The sequence below is a fragment of the Zea mays genome, chromosome 1 (assembly GCF_902167145.1).
Source record: "Zea mays cultivar B73 chromosome 1, Zm-B73-REFERENCE-NAM-5.0, whole genome shotgun sequence".
Taxonomy (NCBI): domain Eukaryota; kingdom Viridiplantae; phylum Streptophyta; class Magnoliopsida; order Poales; family Poaceae; genus Zea; species Zea mays.
In genome coordinates this window covers 232012067-232039386 of record NC_050096.1, presented here as the reverse complement: position 1 = coordinate 232039386, position 27320 = coordinate 232012067, and the positions used below count along the sequence as shown (strand labels likewise).

At 45.5% G+C, this 27320-nt stretch overlaps 1 protein-coding gene and 2 pseudogenes across 2 annotated transcripts; 1 reads left to right on the top strand and 2 right to left on the bottom strand.

Moving 5' to 3' along the window:
- Positions 1-1748: 1748 nt before the first annotated feature.
- Positions 1749-3563, bottom strand: LOC100284330 (peptidyl-prolyl cis-trans isomerase A; annotated as a pseudogene). Its single transcript, NR_148412.1, has 7 exons — positions 3430-3563; positions 3171-3319; positions 2762-2834; positions 2592-2681; positions 2201-2240; positions 1973-2055; positions 1749-1865 (listed from the first exon to the last, which is right to left on the bottom strand). The product of NR_148412.1 is annotated as a peptidyl-prolyl cis-trans isomerase A (transcript).
- Positions 3564-6494: 2931 nt separating this feature from the next.
- LOC103643397 (formin-like protein 4) lies at positions 6495-10058 on the bottom strand. The gene is made up of 4 exons (XM_008666569.3): positions 8562-10058; positions 8260-8459; positions 7581-7822; positions 6495-7432 (listed from the first exon to the last, which is right to left on the bottom strand). The coding sequence occupies exons 1-4, from the start codon at positions 9875-9877 to the stop codon at positions 6611-6613; spliced, it is 2580 nt and encodes an 859-aa protein (XP_008664791.1). The 5' UTR covers positions 9878-10058; the 3' UTR covers positions 6495-6610.
- Positions 10059-12726: 2668 nt separating this feature from the next.
- Positions 12727-27320, top strand: part of LOC103645336 (homeotic protein knotted-1-like) — a 33815-nt pseudogene continuing 19221 nt past the window's right edge.

The window sequence follows — 27320 nt, the reverse complement described above, 5'->3', positions numbered from 1 at the left end:
ATACATAAGAAAAACATCATGTGCATTACAAGTTAAGGAATTAATACATAAGGAAAACAAAACAGGAACAAGAATAAAGCATGTCTGGTTGCATATCTAGATTTGTCAGGCGCATAAGAAAAAACATAATCAACCAAAAGTGAAATTCTAACATCCAACATCTTCGACATCCTCGTCATACCATTTGTCTAGTCAACCTTCAAGAACACAGGTCCTTTTCAGGAGCCTTGGCCACCAATCGCTCTCATCTTTCTTGTTCTGGTAGCATATGAATTTATATCTCATCTTTCTTGATCTCTCCCTTTCTGAGAAGGATAACCATCACTCTCACCATACCTACAAAGAAAATCAGATTTAGATGTATCGCAAATAAAGAAAACAAGAACATTTAAACCCACAAAATATTGAGAGCTACAAGTTTGAATGGCATAAATATAATAGAAGTAAGAAATAGCATGCCCTCTATAGGAAAGCATAAAAACATTACACTGTAGTTGTTGCGTCATCGTGAGCGATTTCTAACAGTAAAGGATTTAACAGAATTAGTCGGATAAAATTTGACTCATCATATGAAGTATGGTTTATATGTACATAGGGAAAAAAGGATACTGCCAGTATTTTCTTGGAAGAACAGAATGGTTGGACTTGCATCTTGTGGAGAAATGCTTGACCTCCCCGTATGTGGAGACCATGTACTAATAGGAATATTGTGAAGCTGATTTTGCAGAAGGGAACCGCCTTTAGCCTCTTCTTGTAGCTTCGAGCAAAGAACTAAAAAACATCACCAAGATAAAAAGAACATACAACTGAACACATAGGTGAAATTAATTTAATCAAACATGAAATTACTGAATATCATGGCATTGGTTCATGGCTTAATTTACTAAAAGGCTCTAGATTGGTTGTAGATGGTGGTAAATCCTTGGGGTAAATATATACCAAATGTCATGATTTTAAGGGAAACAGTGGAACTTTCAGTTTAGCAGCATGAACTTATTTTTTCAGTATACAACCCAACATAAAATGCAGTCTAGCTTTATGAATGAATATAGTTGAAACTTGAAGCATGCACAAAACATGAGTCATCACAGGCATATGGCATACCTCTTCTTGGAACAGCAAATCGAATAGCAAAGAAGATGATCATATTAATAAGAGAAACCAAGCTCCAATCAAGTAAAGAAGCTGGAAAAACACATATGGGTCGGATCAAAAGAACCATTATGGAGTTTCTATGTGTATGCACAAAACATCAGTCAGATCAAACACATATGAGTCGGATCAAAAGAGCATTTATATTGAGAATAAATATATCTGAAAATTCAAAAAGACATCATTTAGCTTGAGCTTCTATGTGTAAGTAAAATCTTAGTGGAGGTCACTGAGTTACCAAAACATAAAGTAAAAAAACATTAAAAACAGAGTAAAGTGAAGAATAAAAAGACTAATATAATTAAAAAACATGCTTTTGTGACCTTTGAGAATAAATAGATCTGAAAGTTCTAAAAACATCCTTTAGTACAAAAACATTAAGGACAGAGTAAAATCAAGAATGAACATACAATATTATATTAAAAATACATGCCTTTGTGACCTCCTCTCCTCTTGGAGACTGTAGTTGAAGTGGGTTCAGTTCGTACTCTAGAGTCTAGAATTCTTTCGAATTTGACACAACTGTTTTCCCTAGTGTGACTAATCACCTAGAACAGGAACCATCATAAAATAATTATTCATACCTCAGAAGTTTTCAGCCTTACTTTTGTAATGCATATAGCAAGTTGCTGCCCTGAAAATTTTATACAAATATTGAAAGCAATAAGCAAGTAATTCACCTTATTCCACCATTAAGCAAAGCATTTTCTTCTCTGCAAAAAATAAAATAAAAATCAGTTGTCCACTTGGAATATTTTTTTTTCTCAGCAGGCATGCATATGGACGAATTGTCTTCAACATTCGTAAGCAAGATTCTCACCCATCGCTCAACTTCTGATGCTGATTCAGAAAGTCTCCTCCGGAGAATAGATTTTTCTGCTTCACAGCTCTCTAGATCAATATCTGCACAGATAAAAACTATTGAGAACTGTTGCTGCTTCAAAGCGTTCAAACCCTAAGGCGTATTGTGTGTTTACTGTTTAGTATATTTGCACTACAAAAGGTCTTTCAAAACACCATGAAAGAGGACCACAGGTTCAGTCTTTACCATAATAGTAAGTTGATAGGATGTTGATACGCTCGATCGGCTGACAAAAGGAAAAAGAAAACATAGTACACAACATTAGAGCTTGATTTGACCAGCACACCCTAAAATAAGATCAATAGATTGTGGATGAAGTCAAATATTTCAGTTATGCATTGTCAGTGACATCGACAAGCAATCTGTATCAAAGCAGAAAGGACAGCTCTATCCAAATGAACACTTAAATGCAATAAGAAAACAAAAGCCACCGTTTTAACAGGCTTTCCCCAGATATTTGCAGACATCTAAACAACCATACCAATAACCAAAGAACACAGAAGAAAATTCACTAAAAGAACTAAACGAATATACAGGTTTTGTGCATAAAATAGTTGTCTTGCAGGTGGATACGTACCATTACAAAAATGCCTTCTCTCCGGGTTGGAAGCCTCTCTAGTTTAGTCAATGTATCGTCACCTTTAGTGACCCTCCCAAATACAGCATACTGCAAATTGTTATGTGCCAATCTCAATCAGTGATGCAGATGATATTGATCATGAAAAGCTTTGACGTAGTGTTAAACACCTGGCCATCAAGATGCGGTGAATTGCCCAGAAGAATAGAAAAGGAAGAGCCAGCACTGTCTGGATCAGAGTGCCTTGTGGAAGGAATGAAAACATTTACATGTTATGAGAAACAGAAACTGTTAGCTTACATGCAAAGGAAACTAATAAAAATGTTTTCCAGAGCTTTGTTATTTCAACATACATTGCATTCCTCTGGATATGTACATAACTACAAATAAAAGTATGGAAAACCACAAGTAGTGATCTTAAACTTTTTCCAAATAAATAAACAACTTAATAATCATTGTTGAAGTTTTCAAGTACGTAGAAAAAATACTAAATGCTCGTTTATTTTAGGACAGAACCAGAAGGCTTTAAGATGATATGTTAGAAGACAGTGGCCTGCTCTAGTTATCAACAGAAAGCACCTTCCCATGGAGAGGATTCCCCTGACATGCTTGACACTACTAAATTCACCAACAATTGTTTTCTCCGCTTCTTTTTTCTGCTCCTCATTCATAGGGGCGGTTCAACCTGACATAACATCAGCAACTTGTGCAACGAAACCCTTGTCAACCTATAAAGGCAGCAATACATTGTATTGTAAATTGATTAAGTAGCTCATAGAGAACAAGAGGTTTATGTTTACAGGTAGTAAATAAGCAAGTGGATAAAACTGATGAATACCCGGAAGAAGTGATTTGTGTTGTAGCATCCAAGCCGCACAAGTTTGAAAATGTGTTCGACAGTCTTAGGTGCAACATGAGGAAAGAAGCCAAACTCAATGTCACCAAAATTCGTCTGCAGGCAAAATTAAAACAGAAGTAATCAGATGTACTGATCAGAACAGCAAGAAATACTGCAGAAAGGGAAAAAATGGTAATTAGTAGCGATGTAAATTCTGAGTCCCCCAACTGGCCAGATTTGCCACATTGGATGACTGGATCAGTTGCAAGCCGGCAATAAGCATTTATGAAATTCTTCAAAAAATAAGCATTTATGAAGTCATACAAATCATATAAAAGCCATAGTTTTATTACTAATATTACTAAATATCCAACTGATGTAATTTTGGGGATGGAGTGATATAAATTGCAAGGCGATAACCAAAGTACCCGGACCGATAAGTAAATCAGGCTGACAGATTGAGTGAATTCACTGAATTGTGTGGAGAACAGAAGGCACAATCTAATGGGAGATTAGGAGCAGCCAGAGAAATCATGTCTGAAGAGAAAAATATGCAACATGGAATCAGTCTTCTTGGAAGAATCTTGATGCCACCATTGTGGGGGATAGATATCCCCTGGGTCCACTAAAGAAGTAAAAGGCCTCACGAAAGGCCCAAGGGCCCAGTAATTCGTAAGGTCATTCTTTCGTGGGCCTAGGGAAAGACAGCCGATAAAATAAAGAAGACGTGGGACTAATTAGTGCAAGAACAGGCGGCCCACAACGTCGAACGAATGAATCACAAACAGAGGCCCGACTTTCCCGCGCTGGAGCCCCCACGCAACGGAGCCATGCGAGGATAAGTCGGCGGAGGTTACGTAAGGATAAACTCAAGAGGTTCACTATCTTTCAGCTACTTGTTGTTATCGTAACACATGTAATGCTCCACGGCCGAGTATATAAGGCCTAGGGGGCACCCCTTCAGATCGATCGACTCTGTTCCACTTAGCCACCCACAAAAACTCTTTGCGCCCTCTACCCAGAGAATCCTCTTGTAACCACGCTCATATACTCACCAGGACGTAGGGTATTACGCACTTCTAAGCGGCCTGAACCTGTAAATCTTGTCCATTGTCCCTCGTGCGATCGGCACGAACCATTTTGCTACAGTCGTCGACACCGTCCTACTCCTAAAAACACCTTGAGGGGCAACCCCGGGTGTGCGGTCGGACCCAAAACACCGACAACCATGCTACGAAATTACGGCCACATTAGCCAGTTGAGCACTCTTATACGCTACTTGTACATTCCTAGCAAGTCATACAAATCATATAAAAGTCATAGTTTTATTACTAATATTACTAAATATCCAACTGATGTAATTTTGGGGATGGAGTGATATAAATTGCAAGGCGATAACCAAAGTACCCGGATCGATAAGTAAATCAGGCTGACAGATTGAGTGAATTCACTGAATTGTGTGGAGAACAGAAGACACAATCTAATGGGAGATTAGGAGCAGCCAGAGAAATCATGTCTGAAGAGAAAAATATGCAACATGGAATCAGTCTTCTTGGAAGAATCTTGATGCCACCATGCTACGAAATTACGGCCACATTAGCCAGTTGAGCACTCTTATACGCTACTTGTACATTCCTAGCAACCAAATCTTCCGACCAGTAAAGGAACAAACGGTTGAGCACTACAAACCACAATCCTGTCCAGGCACTCTAATTCCTCTTCCAGCAGCTCTTAAATGCCACTCAGCAGCCACCTCCTCCCACATATGTCTCATTACAAAAGTAAGGCTGAAAATTCTGTGCACGTGATACTAAAGTGCTTAAAACGATTAGTGAATTTGACCCTATATTTTCACAGAGAATAAACTAATTTTTATTCTCTGTGAAAATGAGACATATTCAGCTGAGTGTGGCAACAGCAGATGGCAAGGATAGGTTCTAATTTCCACAGCGATAAGGCGATTTATCAACAGAATTTGCGATCTGGTGATCGGAATCGCGCGTTCTGCGGCTAGTCGCAAGGCGAATCCTAAGCATTTGCAGCTACTACTGTGGACAGTGACCCGCGAAGGCCAGCAAAGCACCGGGAGGGGCAGAGCGATTGTGATTAAAGCAGTTAATAGCTTAATTGTTGGGAAGTGGAAGGAGCTTGCCTTGAAGCGGCCGGACTCAGCGATGGCTTGGATCCCAGCCACCCTCTTGAACACCATTGGCGACGTCCTGGAGGCTATTCTCTCCTCCCGACGGCACCCAGACCTGGAGGCAAGAAAGCGGAGGGGATGGTGAGATTCGGATCCGGAAGTGGTAGCACCCCTCACGCGCCACCAACTCGACGCCACCATTTTCTCGTCTGCTGGCCACTCGATCTAGGCGAGGGACGTGTAGCCACAGTAGAGAAGGCTCGTGACTTGTGAGGGACGGCATGAGGTGGGTTCGGACACCGCCACCGATGAATTTGGCCTGCTCCTTTTCCCCCTCTAACCTTCTCTCGGACGGCGAGGCGAAGGTGAGCGCCGGCTTGAGGGGCTGCTCGACCTCCTCGATGCGGTTGACCTCGGATAACCAGGTCAGCGTGGCGGAGCAGGTCGGGCACGTCGAGCGTAGGCCGCAGCTGCGCCGCGACGAGGGACGTCTGCATTGGTGGCCCTGCTCCCAGATCCTATTACGGGGGGACCAGGTGGACGAGATCTTTGAGGGGGAGGATGGGAAGAAAGAGGGCGCGGATGGAGCAGCTGCCATGGATGAAAGGGGGCGGATGGAGCGCGTCTGCCATGGGCGATTCGTGGCGGATCCCTGGCGCAGACGAAATTTGGGAGCGGGGCGCGGCTGCCATGAATCTGCGCGCGATTTGTGGGCGCGGACAGACGCTGCCATGGATGGCGGGCGACTGTATAGAGGAGAGCGGGGCGCGGCTGCCTGAATATGCGCGTGATTTGTGGGCGCGGACAGAGCTGCCATAGATGGCGGCGGATTGTAGAGAGGGGCGCGGAGATGGCGGCGGGAGACAGAGGCGGGGGCGGTTGCCGTAGAGCGAGCAGGCAGAACACTGTGTGTGCACGCCTACAGTAGTAACTTAAGGAGTAGTAGAGATATATATATATATATGTGCATAATGTGCTTGGTTTGCATCTATAAGGTGTTCTTGTAGTTCTGTTCTTTTCCCTGTCCGTGCTCCCCATTCCCTACGGCGACCAACTCTCCTCCTCGTCGTCATCGTCTCCTCTTGCATGCTGGCCGTACATTCTCAGGTTCGCCATTGCCGTGGCCGCTGACATGCGGAAGGACCTCGCGGACCCAACCACCGTCCTGTCCTGCTGGCTGACCTCCCTGCAGACACGGTCCAGCGTGGACAGGAAGTCCCTGACCACCACGAAGATCCTCAGAGGGTGCGCCTCCTCCCTGGCAGCGTCACCGTGGAAATACACGGTGATCTCCTTCACTCTCCCCAGGGCCCTCTCCTCGTCGCGCCTGACTCGTCCGATCTCCGCCCCAGCCTCCTCGAGAAACCCACGCATCCTGGCGAAAAACCTGTGGTGGTGGCCTTGGGCTTGCAATTGGGCGCACTGCTTCTCGAGCGCGAGGACCGACCTGACCCCGCCGAGCCCGGCCTGGAGCTTGGACACGTAGCCGTGAAGCACGTCGAAGTCCATGGCGGCTGCCTTCCTGACGTTCCCGAGCTCGCCGCTCAGCCCGGACACTACCTTCAGCCCTTGCTTACTACGGAACGTCTCGTCTCTCGCGATCTTTCTGGCCTCATCCTCTGCGGCTCTCTCGGACGTCGTCCTCGCGTCCTCCTCCGACCGGACCATCTCCTGGACGACGAAGTGCAGCAGGGTGGTCTTGCCGTCGGCGCCTTTGACGTCCGCGAGCTTGAGCAGAGTGTCCAGCTTGAAGGCTCTTGCCTGCCCACGGTTCGTGCCGACGTTCATTCGGTTCCCGGCTTGCAGGACAGCTTCGAGTAGCTTCAGGAACAGTCTACTGCCTTTTAGATCGTCGCAGGCTCCCTGCAACACCATGCGCGCGAATAACGTCAGAGCTACTCATGCATACAGAGTCGCATCATTGCTACTAAGAAGGCACGGGGATCATCAGAGAGGCTTGTATTCTTTTAGATAGTAAAAATGATGCATAATAATATACAGATTCATGTACCTCTAGTGTCTGGAAAGATTTCCTGAGGTAGTTAATTTCGCCGTCGAAATTCGCCCGGTAGAGCATGGCGTCCACTCTTTTGAAGCAGAAAGGGATGTCAAGCAGCGCCCTGAGAAACCGCTCCGCGGAACCGAGCTTCGATATATCCCCAGTGAAGTTGCGGAGTTTGAGCTCTTCCTCTTTTGTAGGAGCCATCTTTGCCAAGGTTTCCAACAGATCCGCCCCCAGGCATTCAGCGTTGCCTGTTTTTAACAGTGCCAGTAGCAATAGACGTTGTGAGTAGCTTTGGATGCTGTCATGTAGATGTAGGTCACTGAACATTCTGTGAACAGTATGTATTTGCATATTCGCCTTAATTTGAACCCAAAGTGCTCAAACATACTACCCATTCATATGAACATTAAAAGTTATTAAGCTTCCAAACATGTTGGTTCTAAAAATATTCAGTCCAAAACTACACTAGTCTGATACTATTAGAATGTAAAGGGTGATTGGATATTCAGAGTTCTGTTGGACACTCAAATATTTTAGCAAACTCTATTGTTGAGGTTACCTTACAAATGTCCATATCATAACTAATTAACAATAATGTCCCAGCAACTTACACAGAATGTTCAGTCTAAGACAGATATTAGTCGAGGTTAGCTTAGAAATATCCATCAATCGAAGGATTTCTCACCGTCTAGCAGCGCATCCGTGACCTCTTCCAGAGTGACGTTCAGTGCGCGCAGCAGGATGGCGATGTTCTGCGCCTTCTTAGGATCAAGGACCTTCTCTTGGGCACCGCATAGCGGCACTCCAGGCTTTCTAAGTGTATCCCTAGGAGGCGCATTTGCAGCATTGTTCGTGAAAAGCACCTCGATCATGTCCTCATCCAACCTGCCGGGAAAAACTCGTGTCAACATCACTTTTTTTACGTATGATTTAGCCGTGTGTGTGTGCGTGTGTGTGTGTATGTCTGGTATGAGAATGTATCTTAACTGGAATGAGTTGGACTCGAGCCGGTCCCAGACCATGTCGCGGTCGGAGGACGCCCGGACCGTGTCCCAGTGCAGCGGCTTCAGCTTGGGACGGGCTTCGTCGCCGGCAGCGGCAGGATCATCGTTCGTCCGAATCGGCATGCCGTCGTTGTCCTTGTTCACCGCCATGACGGGTGCGCTCGGAACAGCGACACCTGGCCCCTCTGTTTGCTTTAGTTTGTGAAGCCGGCGCGTTGACAATGGTGTATAGGATGGTTCCGGTGGTGGTGGAGAAGGTTTTGGGACTGCGTTGGTGCATCTTGGCGGTGGTGGTGGAGGAGGTGGTGGTGGGTTGGAGGGTGGCGAGACCACTTGTTTGATCATATCCGAGGCGGAGCCTGCGGAGAAGCGAGTCCGCGGCAGAGTGCGACGGGAGCGTGGCACAGGAGGGGCGGGCGGAGGAGGCGCCACGCTTGCAGCTGGAACGGCGGCGGCCGGCGTCGGTGGGAAGAAATCGCTGGTGAGGCTGGGGAGGCTGCGGCGGGAGGGGGTGGTGGTCCGCGGGCTGGACGCGCTCGCCTCGCTCCACGTCCCGGTCCCGGCGCCCTCGCCGCCCGCGGACCCCGCCGAGCGCTGGCCCGGCGTGTAGTACGCGGCGTCCTCGTCGGACGACCCCGCGCGCCGGAGCGGCGGGAGCGGCCTGAGTTCCGGGCTCGGGACGGTGTCGACGTCGCGGCACATGCCCCACCTGGCGCGCTCCGAGCGGGCTTTCCGGTGCGGTGTGGAAGTGGCAGTCGCACCCGACGACGAGGCCGCCGCCGCCGCCGCAGAGGTGCCCACCGCGTCGGCGTGCAGCACGACCGCGGAGGCTGGCCCGGGGTGCGCGGCGGCGGCGAGGCCGGTGGGTTTGTGCGTCCACGCGGGGTGCCGCGCGAGACGGCCCGTCAGGAGAAACGCGGCGGCGAAGGCGAGCAGCGCGAGGACGGCCGCCGCGGCCGCAGAGGCGACGACGATGGCCGCCTTGGGCGTTCCGCCGCCGCCGCCGCCGTGGCGCCGCGGGGCCGGGCCAGTGCGGGACGAAGAGGCGTCCGCGGCGACAGTGTTCGGTGGCGGCGGAGCGGGGAGTAGCGCCGGCCCCCCGTTGTAGACGGGTGGGACGGGTGTGGAGGGATCGGAGGCGAATCCCGGTGCTGGAGGCGCCGTGGTGGATGGCGGCGGGGTCCATTCGATAGGGAAGAGCGGCTCGTGCAGCGCACGCCTGGTGTCGCCGGCGGCGGCCGAGTGGACGAGGAAGAGGAAGAGGAGTGAGGCGAGCCTGAGTAGTGGAGCTGGAGACATCGGTAGGAGACAGGGAGAGAGAGAGAGAGAGAGAGTGATGAACTCCTAGAGAGAGGGCCAGAGAGGGAGCGAGGTTGATGACAGTGGAGTGGGAGTGCGGAGTGCCGGAGGAGTGGTAATGCAAGGACCAAGGAGACACGACAGTCGACAGGAGAAAGGAATGCGTGCGGGAAGAGGAAGGAAGCCGCCATTTTCTGGGTTTGCTTGATAACAACGTCTCCCGCGCACCCGTAGCATTTTTTTTCCTTCAGATAATAGCAGGGACTTTCTCCACACGCCATGTGGCGTGTGGTCGCACGGGTCCACCAAATTGATTTCCCTCGCACTCGTAGCACTTTTTCTTTAGACAATAACAGGGAATTTTGCAATTTCGATCAACATTTTTTCGCAGTGAATTCGCACTCCATGCGTGTACAGTATTAGAAATTCCCGAGTTTTCCGCTACCACTTCTACTGTTTTAATTAATTTAAATGTCGTTTTAGTGTTTGTAACTACACAATTATTATGTATCTAGGCATCTTATTTTTAGTATATTAGTATATTGTCCGTGTTGACGCTACGATTCCAAAAAGGAGAGAGGGTGAACAGTAGCGGCGACAACTTAAGGAGAGAGGTTGTCAACGATGACTGCATGAGTGAGGGGGGATGGGTGGAGGGAGGAGGAGGGTGAGCGAGAAGCTGGGACGACGGGGTCACAAGGAAGGGGTAGGGGAGAGATGAGTGATGAGAGATAATCCAAATAATATTATCCATTAAATTTGACTAAGGGAGATTGAGTTATCTAGCAATATAAAACATTGATTTTGATGATATATTAAGTCTGGATGTAATTTGTTTGATGGATTTAGTGAAGGTTATAGATATGACGTGATTTTGGTTAGATGGGTTTTGAAAAGTTTAAACTGGTGGATTATAATGGTATAAATAGTAAAATCTATACGCTAAAACAAAATCACATATACAATACTTTATAACAAAGTGACACTCATTAAGAGCATGTTTATATACATATGGGCATACGGTGAGTTACTAGTCAGGGTTAAAAATTAACCTAAATTAGCTACAGTTGGCTACCGAGCATATGGACGGTGCTCGACGACGAAGGTGAAGGTCATGCAGGTTCATATCGATGGGTCGGGAGCGGCGAAGGACAAGCGCTGGGACTTGACCGAAGAACTAGAGTCGTCGGGTGACTTGCCGTGGTGACTGACACCTGGGACACGCACTCGTGTGAGGTCGTGGCAGAGCAGATCATGTCGCTGACATGGTTCAGGACTGGCGGGACACATGTCTAGGAGTGAGGGACCACATGTGGTACACTACTCGCGACTGTTTGGTAGTTGAGCCTCAAAAAACCACTCAGCGCTACATATGGCGGTTTTGCTGAGTTTGGGCCTCAAAACTCGGCGGTGTCGATTCCGACTGGAATCAGAGGCGGCACGTGGCGTCATAGCGAAGGGTGCGTCGAGGCGAAGCAATTTCGTGTGGAGCGTGTGACCGTCAGATCAAAATCCCAGGAGTTGGTTCATCTCGCCTCCGGCAAAGTGGATAAGCTCTATGTATATAGGGGTAGTTTAGGAAGTAGCAATAAACCTTTATAAATAGAAGGGTGGGCTGATTGTTTCAGCCATCTCTATGGCTATCTGTGTTTTGTCTAGCTTACTTGTGTTTAAAAAACCCTAATTTCATTATCTAGTTTTCCCAGTAGTTTCGCCTGAGATCCGCAGATGATTTGAACTCCACATCTATGCATTTGTAATCTTCAACTCATCAATCAAAGGAAAGGTGGCCAGATCTATCCACATGGTTTGTTGAATCATGTGCTCAGTTTTGTCTTTGTTGTAGTTTTGATTCAATTTTGTCCTTGCTCTCTTCCCTTTCCTTTTCTCTTTAGATTGTGGAAGAACCTTCGAGTTTTTGAGTTGGGGATCATTTTGGGGTTTCTCTCTGGGTTTGATTCGGTCCTTAGACCACTAAGAACATCTGGTTTGTACAATTTTTGGTTGTAGATTGATCTAAAATGTTTTGATAAAAAAGGCAAACCCCAACAAAACCCTAAGTCGGTTCGTATTTTCTTATCTGCAATTGATTTACAAATCCGTTTGAGTTTAAAATATTTGGATATCATGAAAAGTCATTTGTCAAAGTGTGTAAAATTTCAGCTCAATCGGAGTCCGTTTGGTTACTTTCGCTTTTGAAAAATGAATTTTGAGCTGCTGAAAACAACACCGGATAACGACATGGTTTTAGGCCGATTCAGATTTTTTTCGGTGTCCGATTTACGGTCCGTTTGTTTTATTGGTCTCGTGTGAGTCCTAGGAACATTTTGAAATCATATGATCACTAGTTGGCTGATGTGCTTTTGGTTTGAGTGATTTCTTCATCTCAATTGAAGTTAAGAGTTCACTTTCCAGCTCTTAACAACAATTTTTGATTGACTCCCGTTCACCCACCTCTAGTCGCCTCACCGGTCTTCAATTGGTATTAGAGATGGTTAAGTATTTCCTTATCCTAATTGGTTTGAAATCCATGAAGGTGAGAGCACCTAGAGGGGGTGAATAAGTGATCCTACAAATTTTGCTACAAACTCGGTTTATAATATGGATTAGAGGAAATAAAACTAAGTTTGAGAGTAGAGGAGAGAAAAAAGGCTCTTCACTTGATTGCTCCCATGAGATGAGTATTAAATTAGGAATAATATGTACGTGAAGTATAATCGCAAAGGAAGACTCAAATCACAATAAATTGAAGAGACAAGAGACACACCGATTTTTATCCCGTGGTTCGGTCAAGCGTAATATGAGGTATCAGGTAGGGGAAAAGGGAGGGCTACATGTGTGGCTAATCGATGGAGAAGATCGAAAGGAATCTTTGGGAGCAACCAATCAATTTGAGGGGCAAAGGAGATGCTAGCGCTGAGCGGGTAGTGTGAGCTTCAGCTAGAGCCCAAATGGCTTAAATAGGTGGGAGAAGGGGGCATTATCAGCTCGATTGCACTATGACTACGACCACGGTAGCCAATCCGCCACTATGATGCTGATGTCCACCACTACGAATGTCCAACTGGTGAAGAAATCAAGCTTAGGGAGAGGGAAGGGGCTAACAAGTGAGATCGAGCGATAGCGAGAGTGTGCAGGCATCTGACAAATGCTGTAGGCGTCAGACGGCTGCCAAGCGGGCCCTAGCAGTTAGTGAGAGAAAGGGAGGAAAATTCAATTTTCCAAAAATCTAAAACGAAGAGCTCAAAATATTCCATAAAAATAGCCATGTGGTGGATAAAAATATAAGGATCCCCCTCATCACAAAAAAATTAACATAACAAACATAATTAATGGTCATAAAATAAATAAGGCCTCATTTTTATTGGATCATTTATTTGAATTATGAAAGAAACGATAAAAGGAGTCACTAAGAATTAGGGTAAAACACTTAAGAGTTACATATTTGCACATGGTGAATTAGTAAATCAAACATAGCAAAGTTTTGTTATCAAACTTAAGTTACTTTATAAGATGGCATAGATCTTAATTCAAAATTATAAATGCTTAACAACAAACAAATATGAATGCTCATGTGGTATGCAAATGATGCTTATGATTAGGCACAACTTGGGAGGATCAAATAAAAGAGTGTGTTACATATATCTTTGAGCTATATGATCTCTAAGAAAATCATGGCATATGTCAATGTATTTGGTGTGTGAATATGGTACCAGATTGTTTACAAGTTTTATGACACTCTCTTGTCACACAAAAAATCTACCTTTTCTAAGACCACACCATAGTATAGAAATGATTGTTTTACGTGTATTATTTGTGCACAACAAGCATCCATGGCTATGTACTCCATTTTGGTGGTTGACAAGGCAACACTATTTTGTTTCTTTGAACTCAATGATACTAGTGATCTAGCAAGCATATGATACCCTCCTAAGGTAATTTTTCTATCAATTTTACACCCATCATAATCCAAGTTGGAATAGCCAATAAGTTCAAAATGATCTCCTTTTGTATACCAAAGTCCAATGCTCGACGTGTGCTTTAGGTACCTAAGGATTCTTTTAATGTCACTTATGGAGCTTCCTTAGGATTACCTTGAAATATAGCACACATACACACAATAACATGATGTCGGGCCCAGACACGGTTAAATACAACAAGCTACCATCATAGAATGATAGAGAGTTTAATCAATTGGGTACCTCCTTCATCTAGCTCAAGATATCCATTTGATGGCATTAGAATCTTGATTGGCTTACAGTCATCCATCTTGAACCTCTTAAGCAAATATCTGGTGTACTTTTCTTGTGAGATGAAGTTACCCTCTTTCATTTACTTGACTTGAAAGCCAAGAAAGAAAGTAAGCTTACTAATCATCGACATCTCAAACTACTTCGACATCAATTCACCAAATTCCTTGTGACACCCTTTATTTATTTAGCAAAAATTATATCATCAACATAAACTTGACAAATGAAGATACCATTGTGGTTTTTCTTAGTGGATATTATATCATCAACATAAACTTGACAGATGATGCCCTTCTCAATGAGAAAGTCACAAAGACGCTTAAACCAAGCCCTTAGATCTTGCTTTAGCCCATATAACACCTTGGAAAATATATAAAAATGATTAGTGTATGAAAAATATACCTTGTCCCATTTGACAAAAGTTTTGGTATTTGATGATAAACACAACCATTTGGACTAATGTGTTTGCTAGTGTTTATGTTTATAGTTCCAAGGATGTTGTATGGACTTGGACGAAGGCAATGAGGTGATCAACAAGATCAACACATCAAAGCAAGATGTTAGAAGACCCATTGAAGACCTATCAAAATCATGCAAGAGTCCAAGACATAAGATGGAACAAGCGAAGAAACCCAAAGACACAGAGAAAAAGACAGAGTGCATTGAACGTGTCGGGTGGCACACCAAATGTCACATTGGACATGTGTTGTGCGTAGAAGATTGTGCTGAAGACAAGTGCATAGGATGCCTTAGTGTGCACTAGACAGGCAGCACCAGACAGCGCATGTAAAGAGCCCTATAGAGCGTGTGCGGGTGGCTACAACACACCAAATGTTGCACCGTATACGTCACTCAGAGCGGGTGTAAAACACACCCGAGTTAGGTATAAGATAGTAGACTTGTCCGATGTAATCATCGGTGGCAACCGAATACCTAGAAACAGTTTCTCGTTCTCGACTCATCACCTTGAATTGTTGAATGTTTATCCATAAATAGGTGAAGTAAACCTTTAATTGCTGAATGTTTCTTCCTTGTAAAATTTTAAAAACGACGAATGGCTGAAGTAAACCTTAAATAACTGAATATTTGTTCCTGCTATACGTTGAAGTAAACCTTGAATAATTGAACTAAACCTTGAATGGCAGAATATTCAGCGTTGTGCTTTACGCGGATCAGTCCCATTAATTGCTCGCAATTGGTTCTCTGGCCCGTTTGACTTCTCTTGTGCGGTTAATTAGTTCCTTGGTAAACTGGTTCGGTTGGATCTTTTAGTTGAGGTGGCAGACCATGGTTCTGCTCACACTGGTGTGTGTGTGCGCGCGCACACACTTCCTCATATGTTTGGTTTAGAATTTCTACATTAAATTAGACAAAAAATGTCTATATTCAACAAGACTTTTCAAAAGACTCCTTATGTTTGGTTTTGTGACCAGAGAAATGAAAGAGCCGATCTATGGAGAAGGAATCATCTTGTTTTTCAAAATTGAATAGCAAAGAGATTCGTTCCTCTTTAGGCGTCGTTCGTTTCGGCTGGAACGACCTATTCCCGACCTCTTTCCGGGCGGGATAAATCAACCCGGCTTAGAATCCGGCTCAGTCTGCTAGAGCCGTTCGTTTTAATCTGGACCAGAAACAGACTCACCTGATTTGAATTCTCTTCGCTCAATTCTTGGTCTCAAACGAGTCCTGGTGAGCTGCCTCCCGGATTGGTTCCTATGCTAGTGACCAGAAATTAGTGACAACACATGTATCACTTGATCCCGGGCTGCTTTCGATCCTGGCATGGTTTGGATGCTGACCTGCCGAATGGGGCCTTATAGATGCTCTCTATTTTCCTGGTCAACAAATCAGCCCTTAACACGTTATAGCCTATACAAGGTTTCAGCTCACGCGCGCGAATGAAATCCCCCTCCACAAATGGCGGACATGAACATGCATTGCACAGAAACAGGCATTCTAGCTAGATTTCTATGTACGAGCAGAATTTCTATATTTTGCAAAATAGAAAAAAGTGGATACTACGCAATTGTTTGTTTTTTCTGCTACTGCACGCTAGCTACGACATAATCCTGCAAGAATGTGCCATTAGCGTCAGGCCGTTCTCTGGCCAGGTGTTAACGACTAGTAATCGATTGACCAAACGTGCAGGCATGATTAGTGTCGCGCGTCTAGCGAATAAACAAAGGGATGCGTAAGTAGTGGCTGCCACCAGTACTAGCACGGACGCAGGAATGATCGATCAGTGTTGGATCCAGCAGATAGCAGAACCCAAGGGCGAGACAAATCAATAGGCCGCCGGCTCCACATGCAATGCAATGGCGGATGCATGCAGCCAAAGCGAAATCCGATCGATCATAATTACCGGATCGTAAGTGAAGTGATCGACCATCCTAGCTACTTCTTATTAAGACGATAAGGGGTAGGTTGTCATTCCGTGTTCTTCCATTTCCATTCCCACCTCCCCGCACCGTCTTTCTCATTCTTCCCGCTCATTCCCAGCTGTGTTCTGCCATTCCCATTACCCCCTCCCCGCACTGTCTTTCTCATTCCCTCCTCCCCGCAAATCTCATTCTCATTCCTACGTGCACCCCACGCCTAGCTAAAACTAAATTAAAAAACACGCTACCACTACACCACATGTGTGTTTATGTTAATATTTGTTACAGTAACAATATCTACTACATCTCTCTCAAAGCTTACCTGCTACCTTTGCACAATGTGTAGTAGTAGATAATTATCAACGAGATTCCTGAATTATATTTTTGGATGGAGGGAGTAGTATTTAAAGAAGAGTCTTGCATGTAATTTTTTTTGTTTGAATAATGTTTTCAACTGAAATTCTTTTTTATATGTGTGGCATTTATTCTCCATAATATTTTTTCCATGGATCTGACTTGTGAGTCATTTTTATAAACCAACGTCAAAGATGAATCCATGTTTCTTACTTGGAAACCCCGAACAAACACCACTGGCAGGAGGCGCTCGCGTTGGCGTCGCTCATCGACGACGAGAAGAAGCTTGGCGACTGCCAGTTCGACCTCTAAAAGCAGTACTACCTGGCAGCCTGCGTCGCTGTGTTCGGCAAGCTCTGGCGCAGCCGCCGCTTGGACGCGGTCTAGAGCGGCTGCACCGCGCTGTCCATCTTCAAATAGGGGGACCTCATGGTCGTCGCCAACGCCGGCGACTCTCGGGTTGTTCTGGGCACCGCATCCGACAACGACGCCGTCACACCGTCCAGCTCATCATCCACCTGAAGCTCAACCTCCCACGTAAGTCACTACTGACCGGCCATGAATTCTTATGCGCTGGGACGACGGTCGTTGCTGACGTTGTGTGAGTTTCCTCGAACAAGATGTATATAAAGGAGTAGCACATCTGGTGGTGCAATGGCTAGGTGTACTACCTCGCTGATGAGCCCGGGGTGCACTTCGTTTGGCAGTCCAGCCAAGAGTCATCGGTACTCGCCATGTCGTGCGCGTTCGACGACTACTATATCAAGGACTATGGCGTCATCTTGGCACCATAGGTGACGCAGAGGAGGACCGACAACAATGACCACTCGCCATCGTTGGGGTAGCTTTTGTGCCTGTCTGCCTTTAATTCTCTTTGCAAACACATACACTTGCTTTTTTGTTTAAGCAAGCGTGTATGGTGGTGCGTACCTGATGACTGACAATGTACGAGGGAACTTCTACCAGTAGGTGTGACACGTCAATGATGAGATCATGCAAATCGTGGCATATATCGAAGTTTGCATGATACTGATGGTTGCAATATAGTAGTGAAACAACTAAATTAAAATAACAAAATTTATGTATGGCTAGGATTACAAATGAATTATGAATTTTTTTATAACAATATAAGACACATTTTGTATATAAGTTATTATGTTATTATATGTTCCCGTTGCAACGCACGGGTACTCACCTAGTATATATATGATGTTTATAAACTTACTTTCCAGAAATTTCAACTAAAAAAGGTGGACCACATGACCCAAGGAGCTTTATACAACATAATTAAGGACCTATGCTCATTCGTTTTGAAAGAAGTCATTCCATGCAAAGGAAAATATCACGATGCTGCCAATGTCTTAGCAAGGCTAGAGTTTAGAGTGCTAACCAAAAGTAGTAGACTAAATCTTAGTTGAGATATAGTTATTAGAGCAAAGATGAAAACTTTGATGTATACAATGTGTGATATATATATATATATATATTGTCGGTACCCTGAAACAGGGGTACCCCTTACTACAGTATGAAGATACGGTGCCCACGCGGCTATCTCTAGTCACGTGGTAAACAACGCCCGACCTCACCACGTGGACGGCTCCGGGGCCGCCACGTGGCCAGAGAAGATGATATACTCTAAGGTATCATCAGCGAGTCCGGACCCCCATGGGAAAGTACCGAACCCCTGTACGTATGGACCGGACCTCCAGGTAAGGTCCAGGACCTCCACGGGCGCGAACCGGACCCCTAGGACGGGTTCCAGACCCCTCTGTGTGGGGTCCGGGCCACTCACAACAGGGTCCCGAGATTCTGGGACAAAGAATACCCAGGCCTTAATCAAGACCAGGCGGGGATCCGGAGCCGACACGTGTCCGGACCATACCGTGTACGCTTCTGCTTCCCGCTCAGATGGAGACCCGATGCTGCCACGTGGCCTACTGCCCGTGACGTAAGCCAGCGGGCGGAGCCTGACGTAAGGCCTCTAGGCCGCGCGACCGTTGCATTTATTGCGGATAAAGTGTGCCGCCTGTCTATTCCACTTGCAGGTGATGTGCCGCCTCGACATTTAATGTGCCCTGTCCATTCTACTAGCAGGCGATGTGCCGCCTCGACATTTAATGAGCCCTACTCATTCCTCTAGCGGACGGCGACCAGACCATCCTGCAGGCGGCGTGCCTGTCCATTCCACTGGCAGGCAGTACGCCCATGCTGCCGCGTACACTGTGCTCATCATGACTCGCGCGTTACCGAGGAAACAGCCGCGAGATATCAATATTATATGGACTACGGACATTATGGCGCTCGGAGATCTTCTGGGCGATATTGGTACTTCTATAATGTATTCCCTCCGTTTTGCTCCTGGGTCCACATGTCGGGGCACAACATCCTTGTACGTGCCCCCTTTGAGCTATAAAAGGGAGGGCACACGACGTTACTGTGAGCACCTAGAGGGGGGGGTGAATAGGTGATCCTGTAAACTTCAAAACTTAAGCCACAAAACTTTGATTAAGTGTTAGCACAGTTAATGCCAAGTGGCTGGAGAGAAGATCTTGCACAATATGATAATCACAAGGAGTTCAACACAGAGAAGACACAGTAATTTATCCCGTGGTTCGGCCAAGTACAAAACTTGCCTACTCCACGTTGTGGCGTCCCAACGGACGGGAGTTGCACTCAACTCCTCTCAAGTGATCCAATGATCAACTTGAATACCACAGTGTTATGATTTTCCTTTCAATATCCTGTTTGCGAGGAATCTCCACAACTTGGAGTCTCTCACCCTTACACTTGAGATTCACAAAGAAATACGGAGTAAGGGAGAGAAGCAACACACACAAATCCATAGCAAAATGCGCACACACACGACCAAGAATCGAGCTCAAAAGACTATCTCAAAGTTCTCACTAGAACGGAGCTCGAATCACTTAGAATGACAAACGAATGCGCAAAGACTGAGTGTGGATGATCAAGAATGCTCTAAGGTTGCTTATTGTTCTCCTCCATGCGCCTAGGGGTCCCTTTTATAGCCCCAAGGCAGCTAGGAGCCGTTGAGAACAAATCTGGAAGGCCACCCTTGCCTTATGTCATCGGGCGCACCGGATAGTCCGGTGCACACCGGACACTGTCCGGTGCCCGATTTCCTTCCTTAAACAGCGCAGTCGACCGTTGCAGATCTGGGAGCCGTTGGCGCACCGGACATGTCCGGTGCACACCGGACAGTCCGGTGCCCCTTTCCGACCGTTGGCTTGACCACGTGTCGCGCGCAGAATCCGCGGCCGACCGTTGACCCTAGCCGACCGTTGGCTCACCGGACAGTCCGGTGTACACCGAACAGTCCGGTGAATTTTAGCCGTACGCCGTCGGCGAATTCCCGAGAGCGGCTACTTCGGCCGAGGCAGCCTGGCGCACCGGACACTGTCCGGTGCACCACCGGACAGTCCGGTGCCCCAGACCGAAACAGCCCCTTGGCTGTACACAGCCACCTCTTTCTTTTTCTTTTTCTTCCTGTTTCCAATACTTAGACAAGTATATTAGTACACAAAATCAATGTACTAAGACTTAGAAACATACCTTTGCTCTTGATTTGCACTTTATTAATCCATAGGCATGAATTCACATTTAAGCACTTGTGTTGGCACTCAATCACCAAAATACTTAGAAATGGCCCAAGGGCACATTTCCCTTTCAATCTCCCCCTTTTTGGTGATTTATGCCAACACAACATAAAGCAACTAGAACAAGTGCAAAATCACTTCAAATTCATTTTCGGCATATATGGATCATCCTTTGCCACCACTTGGTTTGTTTTTGCAAATCAAACTCAATTCTCTATCTCTAAGTCAAACACACATGTTGAAGCATAAAGAGAGTCATTCCAAAAGAGATTGATCAAAGATTTCAAAAACTTCCCCTATTTCCCATAATTACAACTTCTCCCCACAAGAAGCCAACTTTTGACAAGAGACACAATAAAAGAGTTTTGCCAAAACAAAAAGCTCTATTCTACTATTTTCAAAATCTCTCAAGTGGTAGCTGATCCATTTATCGCTTTGGCCTTTATTTTCTCCCCCTTTGGCATCAAGCACCAAAACAGGATCAATCTTGGCTCTTTAACCTCATTGCCTCACCAAAATCTTCAATTAAGAGTACAAAGGCAATAAGATCATAGAGATGAACTTGGAATAAGTTACCCTCTCATCGGAGTGCAGTGGAAGTCTTGCATGGTCCAAGTTCACCTTTCCCTTTCAATCCACCTTCGAGACTAAATCAAGCAAACTCAAGCAAATGGTTAGTCTCAAAGGGTCAAGTTGTAACACATCTCCCCCTAAACATGTGCATCACTTTGCAACGGACTTGTGAGGTCCAGGGAGTGTTTGTACAACTTGAGCACCACAATAAGCAACAAAATGCAGAATGAACCTGATCAAGGGCATAAACACATGTATGCTACAATTCAATCCAAGTTCCGCGAATCTAAGACATTTAGCTCACTACGCAGCCTGCAGAAGGTCTTCTCATCTAGAGGCTTGGTAAAGATATCGGCTAGCTGGTTCTCGGTGCTAACATGAAACACTTCGATATCTCCCTTTTGCTGGTGGTCTCTCAGAAAGTGATGCCGAATGTCAATGTGCTTTGTGCGGCTGTGTTCAACAGGATTTTCCGCCATGCGGATAGCACTCTCATTATCACATAGGAGTGGGACTTTGCTCAGATTGTAGCCAAAGTCCCGGAGGGTTTGCCTCATCCAAAGTAGTTGCGCGCAACACTGTCCTGCGGCAACATACTCGGCCTCAGCGGTGGATAGGGCAACGGAGGTTTGTTTCTTAGAGTTCCACGACACCAGGGACCTTCCTAAGAATTGGCACGTCCCTGATGTACTCTTCCTATCGACCTTACATCCAGCATAGTCGGAATCTGAGTATCCAACCAAGTCAAAGGTAGACCCCTTTGGATACGAGAGTCCGAAGCAAGGCGTAGCAACTAAATATCTAAGAATTCGCTTCACCGCCACTAAGTGACACTCCTTAGGATCGGATTGAAATCTAGCACACATGCATACGCTAAGCATAATATCCGGTCTACTAGCACATAAATAAAGTAAAGACCCTATCATTGACCGGTATGCTTTTTGATCAACGGACTTACCTCCTTTGTTGAGGTCTGTGTGTCCGTCGGTTCCCATCGGCGTCTTTGCGGGCTTGGCGTCCTTCATCCCAAACCTCTTTAGCAAGTCTTGCGTGTACTTCGTTTGGGAGATGAAGGTGCCATCCTTGAGTTGCTTCACTTGGAACCCAAGGAAGTAGTTCAGCTCGCCCATCATCGACATCTCGAATTTCTGCGTCATCACCCTGCTAAACTCTTCACAAGAATTTTGGTTAGTAGAACCAAATATTATGTCATCGACATAAATTTGGCACACAAACAAATCACCATTACAAGTCTTAGTAAAAAGAGTTGGATCGGCTTTCCCAACCTTGAAAGCATTAGCAACTAAGAAATCTCTAAGGCATTCATACCATGCTCTTGGGGCTTGCTTAAGTCCATAGAGCGCCTTAGAGAGCTTACACACATGGTCGGGGAACCGATCATCCTCGAAGCCAGGGGGTTGCTCTACATACACCTCCTCCTTGATCGGCCCGTTGAGGAAAGCGCTCTTCACATCCATTTGGTACAACCTGAAAGAATGGTGAGCGGCATATGCTAGCAAGATTCGAATTGACTCTAGCCTAGCCACAGGAGCAAAAGTCTCCTCGAAATCCAAACCTGCGACTTGGGCATAACCTTTTGCCACAAGTCGAGCCTTGTTTCTCGTCACCACCCCGTGCTCGTCCTGTTTGTTGCGGAACACCCACTTGGTTCCCATAACATTTTGCTTCGGACGAGGCATCAGCGTCCAAACTTCATTTCTCTTGAAGTTGTTGAGCTCCTCCTGCATGGCCAGCACCCAGTCCGGATCTAGCAAAGCCTCCTCTACCCTGAAAGGCTCAATAGAAGAGACAAAGGAGTAATGCTCACAAAAATTAACTAATCGAGAACGAGTAGTTACTCCCTTGCTAATGTCACCCAGAATTTGGTCAACGGGATGATCCCTTTGAATCATCGCTCGAACTTGGGTTGGAGGTGCCGGTTGCGCATCTTCCTCCATCACCTGATCATCTTGTGCTCCCCCTTGATCATCCGCCTCCTGTTGATGAACCTGTTCATCGTCTTGAGTTGGGGGTAGCACCATAGTTGAGGAAGATGGTTGATCTCGTTCATCTTGTTCCTGTGGCCGTACTTCTCCAATCGCCATGGTTCGTATAGCGGCCGTCGGAACATCTTCTTCATCTACATCATCACAATCAACAACTTGCTCTCTTGGAGAGCCATTAGTCTCATCAAATACAACGTCGCTAGAAACTTCAACCAAACCCGATGATTTGTTGAAGACTCTATACGCCTTTGTATTTGAGTCATAACCTAATAAAAACCCTTCTACAGCTTTGGGAGCAAACTTAGAATTTCTACCCTTCTTCACTAGAATGTAGCACTTGCTCCCAAATACACGAAAGTAAGATACATTGGGTTTGTTACCGGTTAGAAGCTCATACGACGTCTTCTTGAGGAGGCGATGAAGGTAGACCCTGTTGATGGCGTGGCAAGCCGTGTTCACGGCTTCCGACCAAAAACGCTCGGGGGTCTTGAACTCTCCAAGCATAGTCCTCGCCATGTCGATTAGCGTCCTGTTCTTCCTCTCTACCACACCATTTTGCTGTGGTGTATAGGGAGCGGAAAACTTGTGCTTGATCCCTTCCTCCTCAAGGAACTCCTCCACTTGAAGGTTCTTGAACTCGGACCCGTTGTCGCTCCTTATCTTCTTCACCTTGAGCTCAAACTCATTTTGAGCTCTCCTGAGGAAGCGCTTGAGGGTCCCTTGGGTTTCAGACTTATCCTGCAAAAAGAACACCCAAGTGAAGCGGGAAAAGTCATCAACAATAACTAGACCATACTTACTTCCTCCTATGCTCAGATAGGCGATGGGTCCGAAGAGGTCCATATGCAGCAGCTCCAGGGGTCTTGAAGTGGTCATCACATTCTTGCTGTGATGTGCTCCTCCCACTTGTTTACCTGCTTGACAAGCTGCACAAGGTCTATCTTTTTCGAATTGCACGTTAGTCAAACCTATCACGTGTTCTCCCTTTAGAAGCTTGTGAAGGTTCTTCATCCCCACATGTGCTAAGCGGCGATGCCACAGCCAGCCCATGCTAGTCTTAGCTATTAAGCATGCATCTAGACCGGCCTCTTCTTTTGCAAAATCAACTAAATAAAGTTTGCCGTCTAATACACCCTTAAAAGCTAGTGAACCATCACTTCTTCTAAAGACAGACACATCTACATTTGTAAATAGACAGTTATACCCCATGTTGCATAATTGACTAACAGATAGCAAATTATAACCAAGAGACTCAACTAAAACACATTAGAGATAGAGTGCTCATTAGAAATTGCAATTTTACCTAACCCTTTTACCTTGCCTTGATTCCCATCACCGAATATAATTGAATCTTGGGAATCCTTATTCTTGACGTAGGAGGTGAACATTTTCTTCTCCCCCGTCATATGGTTTGTGCATCCGCTGTCGATAATCCAGCTTGAACCCCCGGATGCATAAACCTGCAAGGCAAATTTAGGCTTGGGACTTAGGTACCCAACTCTTGTTGGGTCCTACAAGGTTAGTGCAAATATCCTTAGGGACCCAAATGCAAGTTTTGTCTCCCTTGCATTTTGCCCCTAACTTCCTAGCAACTATCTTCCTATCCTTTCTACAAATAGCAAAGGAAGCATTTAAAGCACAATAAATTGTAGAAGGTTCATTTACTACTTTCCTAGGAGCATGAATAGTATTCTTTCTAGGCACGTGATGAATAGCATTTCTCCTAGTCATACTTCTACCATGCATATAGGAAGAACTAGAAGCAGTCATGGCATAAGAATCATAAGCATGTGAATCAAAAGCATCATAACTTCTAAAAGCATTTCTAGAATTTTTCCTATCATGATACAAAAAGGCATGGTTCTTTTTAGCACTAGTAGCCATAGGGGCCTTCCCTTTCTCCTTAGCGGGAATGGGAGCCTTATGGCTTGTTAAGTTCTTGGCTTCCCTTTTGAAGCCAAGTCCATCCTTAATTGAGGGGTGTCTACCAATCGTGTAGGCATCCCTTGCAAATTTTAGTTTATTGAAATCATTCTTGCTAGTCTTAAGTTGGGTATTAAGACTAGCCAATTCCTTAGTTAGTTTGGAAATTGAAACTAAATGATCACTACAGGCATCAACATCGAAATCTTTACACCTAGTGCAAATCTTAACATGTTCTACACAAGATGTTGATTTACTAGATTTTTCTAGTTTAGCATTTAAATCATCATTTATGCTCTTTAAACTAGCAATTGAATCATGACATGTAGACAACTCATAAGAAAGCATTTCATTTCTCTTAATCTCTAATGCAAGTGATTTTTGTGCTTCTACAAACTTGTCATGTTCTTCATACAACAAATCCTCTTGCTTTTCTAAAAGCACATTCTTATCATTCAAGGCATCAATCAATTCATTGATTTTGTCTATCTTAGATCTATCTAAGCCCTTGAATAAGCATGAATAGTCTATGTCATCATCATCACTAGACTCATTATCACTAGAAGAAGCATAAGTGGAGTCTCGAGTACTCACCTTCTTCTCCCTTGCCATAAGGCATGTGTGACGCTCGTTGGGGAAGAGGGATGACTTGTTGAAGGCGGTGGCGGCGAGTCCTTCATTGTTGGAGTCGGAGGAGCAATCCGAATCCCACTCCTTTCCGATGTGTGCCTCGCCCTTGGCCTTCTTGTAATTCTTCTTCTTTTCCCTCTTGTTCCCCTGTTCCTGGTCACTATCGTTATCGGGGCAGTTAGCGATAAAATGACCAATCTTACCGCACTTGAAGCATGAGCGCTTCCCCTTTGTCTTGGTCTTGCTTGGCTGCCCCTTGTGACCTTTTAGCACCGTCTTGAAGCGTTTGATGATGAGAGCCATCTCTTCATCATTAAGTCCGGCCGCCTCAATTTGTGCCACCTTGCTAGGTAGCGCCTCCTTGCTTCTTGTTGCCTTGAGAGCAAGGGGTTGATGCTCGTTGATCGGTCCATTCAAGGCGTCGTCCACGTATCTTGCCTCCTTGATCATCATCCGCCCGCTTATGAATTTTCCGAGTACCTCCTCGGGCGTCATCTTCGTGTACCTGGGATTCTCACGAACATTGTTCACGAGATGAGGATCAAGAATGGTAAATGACCTTAGCATTAGGCGGATGACGTCGTGATCCGTCCATCGCGTGCTTCCGTAGCTCCTTATTTTGTTGATAAGGGTCTTGAGCCGGTTGTATGTTTGGGTTGGCTCCTCGCCCCTTATCATTGCAAACCTTCCAAGCTCGCCCTCCACCAACTCCATTTTAGTGAGCATGGTGATGTCGTTCCCCTCGTGAGAAATCTTGAGGGTGTCCCATATCTGCTTGGCATTGTCCAAGCCGCTCACCTTATTGTACTCGTCCCTGCACAAAGAGGCTAGCAACACAGTAGTAGCTTGTGCATTTTTATGAATTTGTTCATTAATAAACATAGGGCTATCCGAGCTATCAAATTTCATTCCATTCTCTACAATCTCCCATATGCTTGGATGGAGAGAGAATAAATGACTACGCATTTTGTGACTCCAAAATCCGTAGTCCTCCCCATCAAAGTGTGGAGGTTTGCCAAGAGGAATGGAAAGCAAATGCGAATTCGAACTATGTGGAATACGAGAATAATCAAATGAAAAATTCGAATTGACCGTCTTCCTGTAGTCGTTGTCGTCGTCCTTTTGAGAAGAAGAGGATTCGTCGCTGTCGTAGTAGACGATCTCCTTGATGCGCTTTGTCTTCTTCTTCTTCCCATCTTTGCGCTTGTGGCCCGAGCCAGAGTCGTTGGATTTGTCATTTTTTGGCTCGTTGACGAAGGACTCCTTTTCCTTGTCGTTGATCACGATTCCCTTCCCCTTAGGATCCATCTCTTCGGGCGATTAGTCCCTTTCTTGAAGAGAACGGCTCTGATACCAATTGTGAGCACCTAGAGGGGGGGGTGAATAGGTGATCCTGTAAACTTCAAAACTTAAGCCACAAAACTTTGATTAAGTGTTAGCACAGTTAATGCCAAGTGGCTGGAGAGAAGATCTTGCACAATATGATAATCACAAGGAGTTCAACACAGAGAAGACACAGTAATTTATCCCGTGGTTCGGCCAAGTACAAAACTTGCCTACTCCACGTTGTGGCGTCCCAACGGACGGGAGTTGCACTCAACTCCTCTCAAGTGATCCAATGATCAACTTGAATACCACAGTGTTATGCTTTTCCTTTCAATATCCTGTTTGCGAGGAATCTCCACAACTTGGAGTCTCTCACCCTTACACTTGAG